At 35.8% G+C, this 18,276-nt stretch overlaps 1 protein-coding gene and 1 non-coding gene across 4 annotated transcripts; both read left to right on the forward strand.

The window, feature by feature from the left end:
* Positions 1-786: 786 nt before the first annotated feature.
* LOC113328564 (N-terminal acetyltransferase B complex auxiliary subunit NAA25-like) lies at positions 787-9,480 on the forward strand. Of its 3 annotated transcripts, XM_026575644.1 has the most exons (15): positions 787-959; positions 1,645-1,825; positions 1,912-2,051; positions 2,155-2,305; positions 2,718-2,836; positions 3,379-3,453; positions 3,571-3,628; positions 3,729-3,847; positions 4,559-4,632; positions 4,760-4,868; positions 4,982-5,097; positions 6,281-6,794; positions 8,579-8,804; positions 8,889-8,986; positions 9,076-9,480. In XM_026575644.1, the coding sequence occupies exons 2-15, from the start codon at positions 1,660-1,662 to the stop codon at positions 9,082-9,084; spliced, it is 1,974 nt and encodes a 657-aa protein (XP_026431429.1). In that variant the 5' UTR covers positions 787-959; positions 1,645-1,659; the 3' UTR covers positions 9,085-9,480. The 3 variants fall into 3 exon arrangements, with proteins under 3 accessions (XP_026431429.1, XP_026431427.1, XP_026431428.1); XM_026575642.1 differs by having other exon boundaries at positions 788-959; positions 8,889-9,480; XM_026575643.1 differs by lacking the exon at positions 787-959 and adding an exon at positions 1,361-1,420 and having other exon boundaries at positions 8,889-9,480.
* Positions 7,306-7,506, forward strand: LOC113328593. Its single transcript, XR_003349469.1, has one exon. It is a non-coding gene; the product is annotated as a U2 spliceosomal RNA (small nuclear RNA).
* Positions 9,481-18,276: the final 8,796 nt, after the last annotated feature.

Consider the following 18,276-nt stretch of genomic DNA (forward strand, 5'->3'; position numbering starts at 1 on the left):
AAATTAATTAGTCTCTTACTTTGACCAAGTTAATGGTTAGTATGATATGTAAGGGCTAATCACTAACTACTAATTATTCAAAGTATCCTGCTCTTGAGAAGATATATAAAACTTTTGTTTATATATCCAAGGCTTCAAATGTGCATTCAACATATATATGGTAAATAAATGAGTTTGGTGACGGATACGGGAGGAAGGGTTTTTCATTTTAGACTCGTACCAATACACATGTTTAACTTAAAATTTGGCGAAACACAGAAAAATTAGGTTTGTGGACGTGGACTGCGTTAGATCTGCCACTTTTTAGATTTATTGGATTCCTGGTAATCCAATTTCAGGGGAATGTGAACCAAACGGTCCAAATCAACTTTGTGTAATTGAGAATTTTGATTCCTAGGAATCCAATTCCCCTCAAAATGATAGATTTTCATTGCATTGGTCTAATAGTGTAATGAAATTGGATTCCAAGGTAAAACAAAAGAAATTGGATTACCTCAACCAAACGCTAATTTTTTGGATTTGAATTCCATTCCTTGGAGTCCAATTCCACTAATTGAATTACCCCATAATTGAATTCATAGGAATCCAATTCTTCCAACCAAACAAGGTGTTAAGGATGATCTTGCGAAAGTGCTAGGCACGGAAGGGTTAAAAGGATTGCTGGGAGCGGGCCTTTAGGTCTGTCTTCCATTTTAATTAACGGGACACACGTGTCAGAAAGGGGCGTGGGAAACAACGTGATGGGTGAAATCGGTAGTTCCGGATCAAAATACAGTGAACAGATAATAACCTTTTCTCTCTGACATTGGTCCTCTTCTTCTTCTTCTTCCATGAAATTTCTTCGTTTCGTTCTGTGAAAGAAGGTTTTGATTGCTAGTTGCAAAGATTACTCATAATAATTGGAAGAAGTTGCTGATGAGGCATTACAATCCCTAACCATAAGCAGTCCAGAAGGCACGGTAAGAAAGTTTTTCAATTCCGAGGTATTCTTTAGTAATTAGGAAAATGAAACTACACATCTTTGTTGTTAATTCAGTCTTTGTTGTTGTTAGACTTTGATTTCAGACGGCAGCTAAGTTTCACTTTTTAGGGTTTTTATTTTTGCGATGAGGAAATGGGTAAAAGTTGCTCAATTAAGAGGTCTGTTTGGTGACTGTTCATTCTAGGGTTACTGAATTTGATTGGATTCAAAGGTGAATTGGTTTCAGATCAGTTATAAAAATGATACTGTTATTCTTCATTCGAAGAATGTTACATGGGTTTCTGTTTGGGATTAACCTACTGCTTCTGATTTTGGTCATGTTATTCTTGAAAACCCCAGAAACTTCAGCTAGCATAACACCATCACCACCTGAATCTACTAACAAGACAAACACTAGTGCTGTTACTTCTTCCCTGCAGTAAATAACATCAAGAGTTTGTGAGTTACAATACCACTGTATGATCATTAACACTTTCTATCAGGAAAGGGAAATGATCTAAATCTGAGCTCCCATAACTACTTGAGCTGTATGATACTAATGGGAAGATTAAATTTTCAAGTTCGAAGAAAATAGTGTGCAGCTCAATTCTGTTGGGTTTATATTAGCTTGTTTTCGTAGCCTGTCCTACCATTTGTTTGATCTTGTTGGTTCTTTTTATCAGGGAAAACAAGATCAGATGGAGGAAGATAAATTGCAAGAGCAAATTGTATATTTTCCAAAAAGAGAACGCTTCAAATTTGAGCTTGAAGCTTCATCATCTACGGATTTGATCAGCTCATTACCGGATCAACCATCATCAAAAAGCCGCAAGTTAGAGGAGCATTCAGTTCAAGCTTCTCCCGGTAATGATTCAACAATCGTATGCTTTCTTCTACTTCTGATTTTTCCGTGTGCTAACTTCAATAAAATTTATTCAAACTGAAACTAGCCGCGGCATCTGCGAGGAGTGTTATTCCAAAGAACCGCATTCAACTTGTTAAAGATTCCATAGAATCTCGCCAGTTCATAAAAGCTCTACAGCTTGTTAACGCTCTACAATCTGAGTTTCCGCCTTCTCCACTTGTTCTGGTAATGTTGGCCTCCTTCCAATACGAAATTCAAAGTCAAGTTTTTAAGTCAGTTCTAGTTTGAGTGTTAAATCTTTCTCTTCTGTTCATTCCCTATTATCTAGGCTCTGAAGGCACTAGTATATGAGAAAATTGCCAGTGAAGTTGAAGTATTATCTATTTGCTCAGACGCCAAGGACCACATGGTCTTTGATTTCTCGAGTCTTCCAGATGTGCTGGCAACATTAGATATTGTTTTCCAACGACTTGGTCGCTGTAAGTAATTTTCTCTTATTGTTCTGCATCATAATGTATGTTAATTACACGAGATTTTATATCATCAAAGGAAACTAGCATCTCTATTTATCTTCTACATAGTGTCTGAACAAACCAATGCTGTCAGAATACCAAATGGATACAACAAACAAAAAAAGATCCAGTTCTTGTTGCTTAAAGATTAAAAAGTATTGTATGTGTAGTTTCCTAGGATACTCCGTTTTAATCACATTGTGTACATTTTAGATACTTCTGTAGGTGTGTGGGTAGAAAGCTTAGAAGGTTCTGATCTACAAGAACAATTGTCCTGCAATTTTGCAATTTTGCAATCTGACAATAGTTTCTTTCATGACGGCAGTAATTTCGCTTGCTAACGGCTTTTTTTATTTTTATTTGTTGATGAATGTTCCAGTGGATTTAGCGACAGAGTATTACGAACATGCTTGTGAAAAAGTTGATAACAGTTTGGAGCTGTTGAGGGGATTGTTTAATTGTTATGCCCGCCAGTCGTCATTTGCCAAGCAACTTAAGGTTAGGGGGTGTCTAAGAACCCAATATATATTTTATTTTATTTTGGATCTGCTTGGTTGCTATTTAATAATAACTAATATAAAGGAAAGCGGTCTTTTTCGACCGTGGACACCCTGAATTCTTTCATATTCCGCTTTTGTTCTCAAGAAGAGAACTTTCTCCACCCAAAAATCATCCTAGAACTCTCTTAATTTCTCAAATATCTGCAATCATCAGGGCTTCTCTTCAATCTCTTTAAGCTCATCGTATATCTTCCCCTCTATGTAGCTCATCTGAACTGATCTATCATCAAAAGATTGATTTTTTTATTTAAATTTGATCAAGCCTGGATCCCTTTTCTTCGTTAGAACTTTAATTGAAGACATAATCTTACTTTACTCTTTTGAATGGTAGTACCTGTATAAGAATTGTTTCTATATCTGTTTGTGTCCATTCACTGTATAAGATTTTTTTCTAAATCTGTTTGTATCCATTCATTGTATGGACTGCTAACTTGCTTTTGATTCCAGTTTTATTGAATTGATTCCAATCTATCTTGGCAGGTTTGCCTCAGAATGTATATGATTGTTCAGGAGGACAAGTTCCTGTACTGGGCTGTTTTCTGCGTTCAACTACAGGTTTTCTGGCAAAAGCACTTTGGCTGTTGATAATACTTACATTGTTCGCTACATATGTTTGTTAAGAAACAGCAGTATATGTGTTATGCACCAGCGATATGACCTGCTTTGATGCAGGTGCTTTTTCATTTGTTCAAGAAGCATGGCATGGATCATAACTTGGATGAACCGGAAGGCAAGTATTCTGTATTAGTTTATTTATTTTCTATTTTTTTCCCTTTTAACAAAATTAAGTGCACAAATACCCTTTTAAACATGTCACAACTATTTTGCAGCCTTCTTGGTATACATGTCAGTGATGGAGCAGCCAGAAATGTACGGCCCTGTTCATGAGATCCTTTGCAAGTTAGGTCCGACACTTATAGTGGTCAAAGCTGATAAGCAGGATTTTCAGGTACTTTATCAAACCCTATTTCTTATCTTATTGTTGCAGAGTTAAATAGTTATCGAATAACAATTCGTCGAGCCTTGATTACACTTTGCAAGTCCACACGTTTTAATTAAAATTTCACATTTGAACGAGGGTAACCTAAGTTTCTTGTGTTGAATTTAAATGCTTAGTCAAAGACTTGGTGTATTTTAAGTAACATACATCCAAGTTTCTACTTTTAAATTTTATGATGATTTTTGTAGGTACCCACAATTTAATCGGTTTCTGCGAATATAGAAACCTTATGCAGGTTTGAGTTGTATTACTCATGCTTATTGTACACTGTAGTACTGTACAAGCATACCGCTGCAGTCCGAAGGAGCCATTCTGACACTACGACACTATAATCAAAAACTAATTGTTATCCCACAATCACTTACCAGTTTTACAAATGAATATATTACTTGATCACTGGTCAGATAAACTGCTCATGGTTCATATTCACTCAGCACTGTGTTGCTTTTTCCCGAACAAGTTGTTTGATCTAGCAGTCATCACTCGAGACATGAATAAATATGAGTCTGAATACTTGGGAAATAATGCATCTAAAGGCTTTTCATAAGTAATCTAGTCTTTCCTTAGCTTTAAAGACCACATTCTTCATGATGTAAATTTATGTTTAATATATTTTTTGTTTTTCTTTGTTCCTTTGGTTGTTTGATTTTAACTTGACAGGAACGGAAGCTTCTTGCACATTTGTGTGACTATGTTGCTGCGGTTGAGGCGCTTAAGAAAATATTATTGCTACGGTAACCGTTTTCATGTTGGGAAAAAGTAGCTCTTACATAGTTGCTACTGAGATTTATTTTCTAAACAATTGAGTTTGTTATCTGTTTTAAGAGTTACTAATTCTAATTTGTTATGGTTTTTCTGCAGGAGTCCTAATGATTGGGAATCTTTAATAGATGAGTTTAACTTTTTTGTTGAGGATGATAGCAACTACATGTATTTCGCGTGTAAGATATCCGAGTTGCCTAAGAAACACGTAAGTACTCATGGTGCATTTATATTGTGATGATAACTTTCATTTCGCACCTTTTTTTATATATATTTCTTACCTTAAGGATTTATTGATTTATAATTAACATTAATTTGTAGTGTGGTTCACAAATCTTAGAGGCATTGTCAAACTTGGAGAATGAGAAGAAAATATGTCGTTTTGACAGAAAAGACAATGATGTGTTTGAGGAGGCTATCTATGAGTACTTCACCAGGTTCTTTCGAATTCGATATCTATCTTTAGTAAATTAAATTAGATTTGTTTTGATTATATAGTTTAAATATTAAAATTTAGAGATGTTTTGTAAAAAGGTCGTATGTTTATAATCTAATTAGGGTCTGGGTCCAAGAAGATGCAGTTGAATGCATTTGGGTCGTAGACCAACCAAAGATCATTAGAAAAAGGTTACCTGACTTTTTTTTATTTTGCATAACACCCTGACCAGTAGTGTTGAGAAGCGTTGACCGTTCAAATTTGTGAAAGCATATATCTTTCTTGTCCTTTCGATCATCATCTATTCTATTCTCCAAATCGACATCTCAAATTTGATTCAGAACTACACTTAATGATTTCACAAAATGTTGAGAAGCCGTTGCCATCGTTTTCAAATCACTGCTTGAGTAGTATAAGAATCCTTCCCTAACAATTATTTCTTCACTCTCAATTTTGTTTTACCACTAACAAAACCAGAGTGTTACTGCATTTATCTATATATGAATTTTCATTTTTTCCTTGTAAGTTTTCTGAAAGGTTATATATTTTGCGGTTTTTATTTGTATTGTCTCGGGTCTGGATCAACAATGTTCAGGTAGGCTTGGTGGAGGCTCCGCCACCGGCGCTTGGCTCTGCATAAAGACCACCTTTTGTTTTTGATTGAAAAACATGGTTATTCACTTTTTTGTGTTACTCTCTTTAGCATTTTGGAACAGACACTGTGTTTATTTCTCATCACGAAGGTTATAAGAATCTGTAGCAAAAATCTCCATCATTGGTTCATCTTCAAATATTATATTTCTTACTACTTTTGCCACTTAACTTGATGCATCTAGTGGGTGTTGTCCGTGGATAACTAACCAGATTCGAAAATAATACATACGCAATTCAATGTATACGTATGGTGGTATCAAAATGCAGTTCAGGTGTTTGAGGAAATGTCAGGTGGTTAAATTTTAACTAAGTGAAGTATAATGTTATTTAATTATTTTTGAAGAGCATTTTGGTAAAACATTTAAACGGTCAAAGCTAGTCACGAACCAAACGCATCAACTGCGTCTTCTTGGACCCAGACCTCAATTAGATCATAAACATACGACCTTTTTACAAAATATCTTCAAAACTTATATGATTTTCATGTTAGCTAATTTCTAGAGCTAAATTTGTCCCTATTTTGTGTGCAGAGTCAATTACAGAATTCAAAGGTTCTTTCAAATCTTTTCTAAGGGTGAAGTGTACTGGTTGGTAGACAGTCTTCTAAAGCAAGATGTTTTGACTGTGGAATTGTTAAAGGAAAAGTTCAGTATGATATGCAACATCCCCAAGATACCCAAACATTTTGGAGATTTCTCTGTGGGATTTCAACCTGCAGTTCATGGGGCGACAATTGTTATAAAAACTAGCAAGTTTTTCGTAATAGCTGCTGATGGAAAACTTACATCACGTTCTTCCGATAATGCACTATTTCTAAATAGTGAAAAGATTAGGCAATTTGATGATTTATGTATTGCTATATCTGGAGTTTGGAAAACTTTGAGTAAAACAGTCAGTGTTGTGCAGAAGTGTATGAGACACTTGAAGAAAAATGGTGAAGGAAGAAGGCCCACGGTCAGACAAATTGGCGAGTATATGGCAAAGGAAGATCCAATGTTGAATGGATATTTTGAAGTGATTATTTGCGCATTCGATGAGCTAGAGGTATGAGTTTTGCTTTTTCTGAAATTAGTTTTTGTTTATCTCTTGGTAGTTATTAGTGTGAATTCTCCATGCTTAATGTTTGCTACTAACTACATAAAAGACACATGAAAACATATTAGGATTGCCAGATTTTACATTGTTGGTAAATGCATTGTGTGAATAATACCTTGAATGAATTAGAAGCACAATCAAATCCGTTAGTATAGTATTCGTGAGCGACTCGCAAATTTGCAAATTAGGTTCAAAGGACACTCTCGAAGAGCAAAAGCAAAAAGAACAGATTACTGTGAGAGTAGAAGAAAGAGTGAGCTAACCTAATCATGTACAATCGTCTAAAGTGAAGGAGTACTAAAGTGAAGAGGGGTGGTTGTATGTTGGGTCTGACATGTAGTTTTAGTCCCACATTCATGGAGTACTAAAACGAAGAAGGTTGGTAGTAAAAAAGAACATAGAAGTCACCTTTCTCGACCTTTTGGCTAAGAACAGTCGTAGTGAAGTCACATCTCATGTCATACCTTTCCGACCTATTGGCTTAAGGACAATCATAGTATCTGTTCTTATGAGTTTGATGTCTGATGATATGTGGTCTATTGGATGACACGATACTAATTCTATCTCTTTAATGGGGGAGGTCCCACTACAGTAGCTTGCTACTGAGGTCCTCAAGTGTCACCTCTGCATTACCTTTATGCAAAGGTTCGGCGCAGCTCTACGGATTCTGAATACAAATTTCTGTAACATGACACTGTGAACTTTACGAAGGTATAAATAAGAGAGTGCAGTTTGGAAAGGGCTAAAGCGTTCCTTTTTCTTAGCTGTAATCTTTTTGCATGTTCAGAGTTTCCACTATTCACACTTTCACCATGAGATTCTAGTTAATTTAACAAACGTGTAACTTTTGAGACCCGAACTGTCTCGTTAGACTATTTTAGACCATATCATTTTCTTTTTCCATCTATATGTATCATATGGTTCTGAGCTTTGTGAACGTGGCAACCACAATAAATCTGCACTGAAGACCAAATATTCTTAATTTGGTTTAGTTGTAGCTAAAGAAGCTAAATAGAAATGATTTTTCGCTTCACTTTTCTGCAACTACGTTGCCAAAACAATTTGGAAAAAAGTTTCCCTAGGCTCACTCTTGAAGTACTATTTTTCTAAGAAATGTGCTTGTATTAGTGCTGTCTTTGATCACAAAGGCCAGAACTTCGATTTTGGGGATTTGGTTTGACAGAGGGGACTGAGTATCCTTGAGGTTAATGTTGCTTTCATCTGAGGTCGAATTAGTGCGTCAGATTAAGTGAACACAATCTAGTCTGATATCACCGGGTGTCAGGTTGTTATTTTGATGTTATGCTCTATTTTGTACTATGGATTCTGTTGCTCTTCTAAAAGATAAAGCAAATGAATCCGTAATTTGAAGGAAATGGAAGTGGGAACTGTTGAGCATACCAGGCTGATAATACCACGAGCCAGTGGTCAGGCTTTCACTTGGTTAACATTTAAATTATTTTGTTATGTACGTTTAGAATCTTTCTTTACTTCTTGGTTATTTTGAAAAGTTCTGATTTTTTATCAGATCTGAAATTATCATTAAACAAAACATCATGCATTTAGTCGTAAAGTCATTTAATTATCAAACATGAGATGAGATGCATACGAAGTGTACGCCTTTGTATGAGATGCATTATATATTGTGTAATTTGTAGACTACGAGGTTTTACATTGTATGAAAAGTCATGCTTGTATTTGGTTTCTCAATCATTTTATCCGGCGTTGTTTAGGTTGGCAAACCTCTTGTTCCGTGCGCTTCATTTGCTGGGAATTTCTTCGGTTGTGATCCAAACCAATCCATCTACTGTTCTGGACGCTGTGATGATTATGCTGAAAGTATCCTATTAGAAGGAAATATTGGTCCAGACACAGGGCTTGCACAAGTAATTTGTTGGGTTGAGAGAGCCTTAGTGTACACGGCTATGTTCGATAGCTGTACTGGAGGATTGGCAACCAGTTAAGTATCCACTATCTATACTTTTCTCGTGAGCAAATACTCTCCCTTACTCTAGTTTAATTATTTTTCTGTATGCTCTCCAGTTACCGTTATTGATGCTGACAAGAAAGTAAAGGTGATGGCTAAAGAATACATCCACACTACATTGTGGGAAAAACACCGTCATTTTTTTGAAAACAGGGTAAGTGAGTGATGCAGTTGCAAGTTTACATTTGTTTAGAAGGCACTGTTTTGAAAACTAAATTAAGTATGTGGTCTCATATTCTATAGAAAACATAGTTATCTGGATTTCCAAAGAATAGAGATAAAGAAGAGGAATGCAACCATCATCATCTGTGTATGTCAGTAATCAATTTGGATGCTGCTGGATTGCCTGTGCTGAGACCTTTTTTGAATGGTAGTTCAGACCTTGTTTAGCATTCAATGTTTCATGGATCTATCACTAGAAATAGGCTGTAGCGGAGACCAACTATGTTGAGGTGTGTTTTGCCATAATGATCGTATGTATATATGATTCTCGCTAGTTTTATCACCACTAACGTAAAAGTCCCCTGTATCCATCTCCAAGAAAATCAAGTCTTCATTCCTATTTGGTACTTAACATTAAGATTTCAGAGATGCAGGGAATCATATTGCCAGAGGGAGATCTTGAACCCATTAACCTCCTTTTTTTTTTCGTTGTTGTGGTGGAGGGTGAGTATTATTGATGTTGATAAAAGTGATTACAATGAGGACCTCCAAATAGGGCTGTAAATAATCTGAAAATACTGAACCTGCGCCCCGAGCGTGCTTGCACCCGGAGGAGCCCAAAGCTCATTATGGGCCGCTTTGCCTAGCCTGATTAGCTTAAATGAGCGGGCTTGGTCTTTTCCTTAAAATTAATAGCCTAGCCTGATACCTTACTAAACAACCCGACCTGGTAGCCGTTTGCATTACATCATAGTTTGGGTTTTACGTTCAAGTAGATTATTTCATGTTTTGGTTTAAAATTCTTATTATTTCATGTTTTGGTTTAAAATTCTTATTATTTCATGTTTTGGTTTAAAATTCTTATTTTGATTTCTACTCCATATTTCAAATATTAATTGCATATTTTTTTCTAATCATTATGGTTCATTCAGTTTCCAAACCGCAAACAACAATTAAATAAGTCATTACAAAACTTTACAAGTATGAAAAGCTCATAACCTGTTTGGCCTGCCTAATCTGACCTGGTTAATAAAATGGGCTTCGGGCTAGGGACTCAAAGTAAATTTTAGGGGTGAGCATGGGCCGGTTTTTGCCCCATCCGCATCCAATTCATTGCACTACGGATTTCAAATTTGGCATCCGCATCCAATTCATATCCAACGAATTTTGCATCCAATAGATGGACGGATTGGATGCGGATAATCCAATTCTGTGTCCTTCATCTGTAGAATCCGTCATTGCAGTATGGATACTCACCCTATCATAATCTATATCATTATTCTGTCCTTCTCCTCGCTGAGATCCAATTGGAATTTCTGTTCTTTGATGTTCGTCCACTCTTTCTTCTTCTTGCTCAAGATTTGTAATTTGTCTTCGTTCAACAATTATGTTACTTCTTCTAGTTGTCATTCCTTGTTCAACAACAGATTCAATCCTTATAATTTTTAGATCTCACTTTTTTCCTTAAAATCTATGATATACTATCAGGAATTATCATCCAGAGCTGTTTCTGGCGCCAAAAATATAGTTGTCACAAATCTGACAATTACATTCCATTATCACTAAATGAGAATTTAAGTAATCATCTTCTTATTATGTGAAACGTAGATAGAACGCCATCATGACATCTTTGCTTTATACTTTGGTTTTCCTATCTTTATCCACTGTATATTTCTCTGATACTTCAACATCATGACATCTCAATTACATTGGGAGATCACAACAAATCTCCCTTTTACAACTATAGCTCACTTTGTATCTATGAAACTAGATGATACTAACTGTCTAGTTTGGAAATCTTCTATCCTTATCAGTACAAATTTTTTTGGATATCATGATGGTTCACTCTCTCCACCACTACAAACACTTAAAGTTGGAGATGAAACCGAACCAAACTCATCTTATCTAAAGTGGCTCAGATGGGACAGATTTGTCTACTGTTGTCTCAATGCAATATTTTATCCTTCTATCTCAACTGATGTGTACGGATGCCCTACAACTGCTGAGGTATGGACATATCCTGCAACCACCTTTACAAATCAATTTTCTTCATGTCGTTCTATGCTAAGAACTCAGCTTCATAACATTCGTAGAGGAAATCAATCTATTTATGCATATCTTCATGAAATTAAGATTATCACTGACTCTCTAGATGTTATTAATGAATCAGTTTCAGATGCAGATCTTGTTATGTATGTCTTAAATGGTCTGGGAAGAGACTATAATGATTTTATTGTAACAGTTGAAAATGGAGATAAAGATCTGTCATTTGCAGCTTTGGAAATTAATCATGAACTATGGATTAATAATCAATCTCTTGAAACAACTGTTGTTTCAAATAGAGTACTTCGTGGGTAAAATATCTAACCACAGTAATTGAGAGTAACACGCTCAAAATTATTGCTATTTTCATACGAGAGATATATCAATGTATTGGAAACTCATAGACCTATATTGAATTAATTGTGTCAAAAATAAACCCTTAGGATGATCGGATTCTTAGCTATCCAAAACATTACATTGTGGGATTAAACAAGATTGAGTCACATGTACACCACTACAGTGTCAGTTTTTTAAGACTGATAATACTAAACAGACTAATACATGATTTATCAGTTTCATAAGACCGGCGGTATAAATACAAAAAAATAACTTTGATATATTTAGTGGTTTGTTTGGATGGTGGGAGGGGCAGAGACAAAGGTTGCCCCCCTAAAAATTACCTAAAAATCCTTGATTTGATCATATATTTTAGATTTACTCCATCAATTTTCAGTAAATAGTCCACTAAGATCTTAATATTTTTATAAAAATTATTTTAGGCCCCTTCATAATCTTTTGTGGCTCTATCACTGATGGCGAGAATGACATCTGGTTCCCAAGAATCCTATTCTCTTAATAGTGGGAATCATAAGCCCGTCACCCTTCATAGATTTTGAATTCATTTACTTTAGGAGAATCCAATTTCTCACTAGTCCTAATTCCCAAACATCGGAATGGAATTATATTACCAGGAAATTGGCTCCATTTCCTCCAACTAAACACACCATAAATTCTTCCTAATTGTTGAACATAATATCTTTGAAGTTTTCCTCCAAAATTTCGGGGTCAAAAGTGTTTTTCTTGCCCTTGAATATTATTATTTCAATTTATTAATAGGTTGAAATTAAAGAATTTCTATGGGGCGTACCTTAAAATCAAAGCAGCCGCATAGAAAATTGGACGAAGCTTATAATAAATAGGGAGCAACAGGGTTCCCACATCCAACCAATTGTGTGACCATTTTATTTTGTGCCCAGTTTAAAAATAGGTCAAATTGAAAAAATGAAAGTAACATTTTTCCAGAAACAGAAGGAGTAGTTTTTTACAAATTGCAGACTTTGTGCTCGAAGACTAAATGTATTCTTTCATTTTTCTGCTGGTAACGAGAACTTAAGTTGGGGCTGGTATTAATTCAAAAACACTGCTTTATATATCCCAAAATTATGTATATAACATTTTAATTGACGATCAGTTTTTGGCAATTGACATTCACATAACCGAAAATTTTGTGGCGGGATAATTATTTTTGGCAAAGAAGAATTAAAGCAAAAGATATCCAATAGAAAACCAGACAAAATGCAGTTGAAAATACACCTGATAAACCGCCAAATCTTCAATTGCGAGCCTTTTGTCATCCCTTAGGATGAATTTCCCATTAAAATAGGACTGGTACACCTTTTTCGAATTTGCCAGAAATGTTTTAAGTTTTCACCAGTGTCTCATAAGTCATAAATATTTTTCTCGCCTTCAAATTTCCTATTTTGAAAACTAAAATACGATGGTAATAGCCTTTTCTCATAAAGTTCAAATTTTTTTTTAATAATTTGGTATATTTTATGATGAACCATAAAATCAGAGTAGTATAAGAAAGAAAATGTAGGAAACCTACAACTAGATAAACATTGAGTTACAAGATTTTCCACATCTAACAAATTGCGTGACCAGTTTATTTGTTTGAGCATCTTAAAAACTTCACAATTTTATCATTTCCCAAAACACAAAATTGGTTAAAAAGACCAAAATCTACAATTTTTGGGTGAAAAGAACATTTAGATTTTGATACTGTTTAAATGAACAAAAATTTAAAAATACCCAGGATGTAAACAGTTTCATTATACCCATTTTCAAATACTTTTTCTTAATTTTAATTTACATCTGGATGCATCCAGTTTCATCCTTACTATTTTTTAAATTTAAGTCAGGATGAATCCAGTTTCATCCTTGCTATTTTTTTGGTGTCCATTTCACCCATACAAATTTTTACTTGTTCATTTGAATCATGTTTTAAATATATTTAGACAAATGACCCATTTTCCGTTCCCAAAAGGACTTCGCCGTCACAATTCATACAATCGAGATTGATTATATCATCAAAGGCCCAAACTTATCTTCTTCTCTTGCACTTCCAACCATGACGTGGCATTCTGCTTTCTTTGGGAAGAACGAAGATGATATCGTTATGCAACCAACAATACCATACTTTGATGTGGTCAATGGAAAAGCTAGGCGTGGGCCGTGGCGTTGGTGGTTGTGGAGGTGAAATTTGGTTGCTAGTTTCTTTTTCGTACTGTGGTTATATAGCCTTGTTAGGTCGGGTCCGTTCAGCGACGGAAGCAGGAATGAAAGTTAAGGTGGGCTGAAACTACTCTATGGGCTAAATTTAAAATTTCTAGGGAGCTATATTTTTTCTCCCAAATAATACATGTGAAAAACTGATATTTGGCTGCCTTTTAAAGATTTGGGGGTGTCTGGAGCACCCCTCAGCCACCTTAGTTCCGTCACTAGGTCCTTTACTCTTCCATCATGTACTAAGGGTGAGCAACGGATGGGCGGATGCGGATTATGGATCATCCACGTTCAATCCGTCAAAATTATGATTTCGAAAATCCATCAGTGTCCGGCTTCACCATCCACGAATTTGACATCCACCGATCAACGGATGGTACGGACCGGATGCGAATTATCCGTGAATTTAGATGAGTAATCTCAATACGCTGATACATGATCCCCTTTAACGCTCCCACTACGGCTTGGTTTAGATGAAGGCCCTTGAGAATAGTGATGATCGTATGCTACGAAAAAGGTGACAGCTGGTTTTATTTTCGGCGCAGATGATGTCACGAAAAACCGCTGCTGCCTATCAACAACTCATTTTCGGTGCAGATGATGTGAACATAGTGTTCACCATGCTCCGCTACAATTAATTCATGTAAATATATACTGTTAATCCATTCACAAGATTACAACAAGTTGCACTTCAAATACTTACTGTCCGTCACTTAAGTAAGAAATGGCTCTCCCCTCTCTCCTCTCTCTCCCCTTCCCCTGAGCTTTCTCCTCTCTCGGTATCGGCTTCTTTCTACCGTTTCTTTTCTGTCCCTTTCTCCCATCGTCACTCTGACGACTTGTAGGATCAGATTCTCGCAACAATTGTGTCTCAGCGAAATTATCAATGGAATTGCACAATAACGTCGCATAACAGTTTCAGAAAACAACGTCAGCAAATATCATGGGAAAGATGTGATAGTCTTGCAAAAATTAGAGAGCTTGCGAAGTTAACATTTATAAGGTTGCGAGAATATCGCAAACCATATCCGAAAATAAAGGACAGATTAGCTGTCATCCACTATGTATTTTCTTATCAATAGTCATTCGAGTTGTAAAGGAGAGAGATCTTTTTTGAGTGAGAGATAAGTAAATAGGAGAGAGAAAGTTGAGAGCAGAGATCATTCTTGATTTCTTTATTTTCCTTGTAAGAATATTCAGAAATTAATCAATAAAATTAAGAGTGACAACCTAAAAATAGGCTGATCAACGATAAAATCATACGTGGAGTGTATTGTAGGATTTCCTGCAACTACATAATGGCGCTAGAAACAGGGACGATTGAAGATTGAATATTGAAGACTATTCTAGAAAAAATCGAAGATTAACATTGAGATTTGTGAAAACTTAAAGTAGTTGATTAAGAATTTTTCATAATTTCTTGAAACACTTGACTAACAGATGGAGAACCATGTATAGCGAAATGGTTGGCCGTGTAGATGAGAGATATCTCATATTATCATTTATCAATGCTATGTTTGCAACAAACCTGTTGTATGTCCAAATTTTCAGAGTCAAGAATACAAATACAATGACTGAATTGCGAGAACTTCAAGAAGAATACATTGCTTTGGAGGAAAGACAAAATGAAATGGAATCATATCCAGTTGCGAATACCATCTCACAAGCAGCGAATGCAAGCTTATTATCCAAGCTAATAAATACAGTGGAGAATACTTCGCAAGTACAACAAGAAAAGGTGACAGGTAACAATAAGCAGAAGTTGGTAGCTATGGGAAGTCGATATCAAGAAGAGTATGAAAGAGAAAGAAATTTCTACAGTCGTGGAGGAAATAACAAGATTCAAAGAGTCGATCAACCGCAAGAAACTTATGGAGGTCAAAGACCAAACTTTAATAGAGGACAAGGAGGTCATAAGGTAGTATGGGAAGAAATTAAGATGCCACCTCTAAATGCAAGTGTGGAGAAGATATGGGAAGCTATAATCTTGATGAAAAATATACCAACACCGTGGAACATGGGAACGGAACCACCTCCAAATCACAGAAGTCATGAATTTTGTTTTTATCATCATTTTCATGGGCATACCACAAACAATTGCAGAAATATAAAGAGGATTATTTTGAGAATAATAGATCAAGGGAAATTAAACGACTTTCTGGTAGGGCATCCACAACCTCAACCATTACCACCACCACCAGAACATCACAAAGTGAATACAATGAAAAGGAAAGAAACATTCTTCATAGAAGTGGGTGCAAAAGAAAAAAATCTATTCTTTCACTCTATCGTACATTCATACAAGACAATTGAAGATTTTCATGATAATGTTTTAAGTCGAGTGTTCGCAAGAGATAATAATGAAAAAGAAATTATGAATATTGCGAAAATTTCGCAACTAGAGGAATGGCAGAAACAGATAATTTCCTTTACCGCAGAAGAAGTTACCGAAGGAGAAGAGGATGATGAAATTAGAGATTAATCCAAAAAAAAAGAAGATGAGGATGATGAAACTGAAGATTCATGGGAAATCAATAGAATCCTAGTCGATACTGGAAGCTCTGTGAACATCTTATTTTATCATACTTATAAAACCATGGGTGGAAGAGATGATGATCTTATACCATCAACATATAATATATATGGTTTTAATGGTACTGCAAACAATCCTAAAGTGGAGGTTAATATGCAAATTCCATTGAAGGGAATATCTTCAGAAATCTCATTCTGTGTTGTTGATGTAGAATAACCCTACAATGAATTAATTGGTCGACCTTGGCTACATGGGATTCTGGGTGTAGCTTCAACTTTCCATCAATGCATCAAATTCCCTCACCCCAATGGTGTAGGAATCATAAAGGGAGATTGGGTTGAAGGAAAGAAATGTTACGAAACTGAGATAGAATCTTGCGAATGAAGAGCAAATAAGAAGGAAAACTGGCGACATAAAGTCAAGGATGTACAAAGAAGTGAGAAGTTGATGGTGGATACAATCGAAAAGAAAGGAGAAGAAATGTTACAAAATCAATACTAGCTCGGGGTAAAAAGGATGAACATACCATCACCAAGGAAGCAGTAGCAGAAAATCATAAAGAAGCAGAGGAGGGAAAAAGTAATAAAAGCAAGAAATGTATGAATGATTAAGTTGTTGCGATAATCTCGCAATAAGTAAAATTCTCAAAAATACATTTGATTGAACAACAAATTTGAGATTGCGAAATTCAGATACAATATTATGAATTGCGATACTCTCGCAGAGATAATGAATTTTACAGAAAATAATCAAAAAAGAATGACAAAAGAGAAAGAGGCGAACCTTTATGGCGTACACCCTAGTTCGCGAATAAAATTTCGCAAGAGGCAAATGTAAGACCTAAAGTACGTCATATTAGGGGGTACCTGTTACATGACTCAGGGAAAGGCTACACCGCCACCGGAACCTGAGTCATGGAGATTTGGGGTCAATAAAGCCCATCCGGGAGAGGCACCTTGGATTCTCAACTTAAGCATATGACTTAGGTTGGGCGACTAAGGTAATAAGAACTCTCCAAAGGAGTGCAGATCTGATCAAGGCGCCGAGGTACACAGTTGAGTCAAGAGTGCCGAGGGAGTTTGAAGCGTCCTTGCCATTCTTGACAAGTCTTGGCTTATACTGCACTCGTCCTGAAGAAAACCCCACTTAGGGTGCATTCTCGTAACCATAAGCCCTATAGGTAAAAGGGATAAGAGGCTGCGAAAAAAACTGGTTGTTATTAAGACTGGATGGGAGGAACTAACCTTGTATGGTAGAAGTACGCCTCCTTGAAGGGGAAACAATGGGGAAGATAAGGGCGGCACCCTCCATTAGGGAGATGATAAGTGTCTTAAGACGCAAATGTCATGAGGCTTATTATTCGCAAGGATAATTAAGGATTGTCATATTTGCGCAACATTCCTAAAGAGGCAATAATACAAAAGAAAAAGAAAAGATGAGATCAATGGGTTTTCGCATGAAAGTGCGAAGACGTCCTGCGATTTCATCGCAAGACGGCAATGTCATGAGGCTTTATTTTCACAAGAATATTTAGGCCTGTCATATTATCGCAATATTCCTGAAGAGGCCATAATACATCAGAAAAAGTTAAGGCAAGATCAATGGGTTATTGAATGAAAGTGCAAGGAATTTTGTCGCAATGACAAGAGGTGGCATAATAAGACCTTTAATTAGGAAGGCAAAATAAGACCACACAGGAATGAGATTTTGAAAAGAAACAAAATTCACTTCTCAAGAACTTGCGAAATTGTACAATAAGAAAAAGTTTATGAAATCTCTCATTTGGATTCAAATAACAGAGGTAAATATGGGAATGTATGAAATTAGAAAATGCTAGTTGTCTCCATATAAGAGATTTACTCAAAAATTCAAGAATTAATGATTATATTGATTAACTGTATTGCAAAGAAGAATTGTTTTAATTTATGCAGGCCAAAATGAAAGAAACAAAAATATACAGAAAGAAGAAATAAATATACAAGTGCTACAAAGAATTAAAGAAGAAATAAAGACTATTTCTTGGTTAATCCTTCATTATCTTCATCAGACTTATTTCCTTCTTCATCTGCGTCAGAATCCTCATCACCATCAGAACTTCCATCACTATCAGATTCTTCATCGTCAGCATCACTATCAGAGAT

This window comes from Papaver somniferum, unplaced genomic scaffold (assembly GCF_003573695.1).
Source record: "Papaver somniferum cultivar HN1 unplaced genomic scaffold, ASM357369v1 unplaced-scaffold_11, whole genome shotgun sequence".
NCBI classification, from domain to species: Eukaryota; Viridiplantae; Streptophyta; class Magnoliopsida; order Ranunculales; family Papaveraceae; genus Papaver; species Papaver somniferum.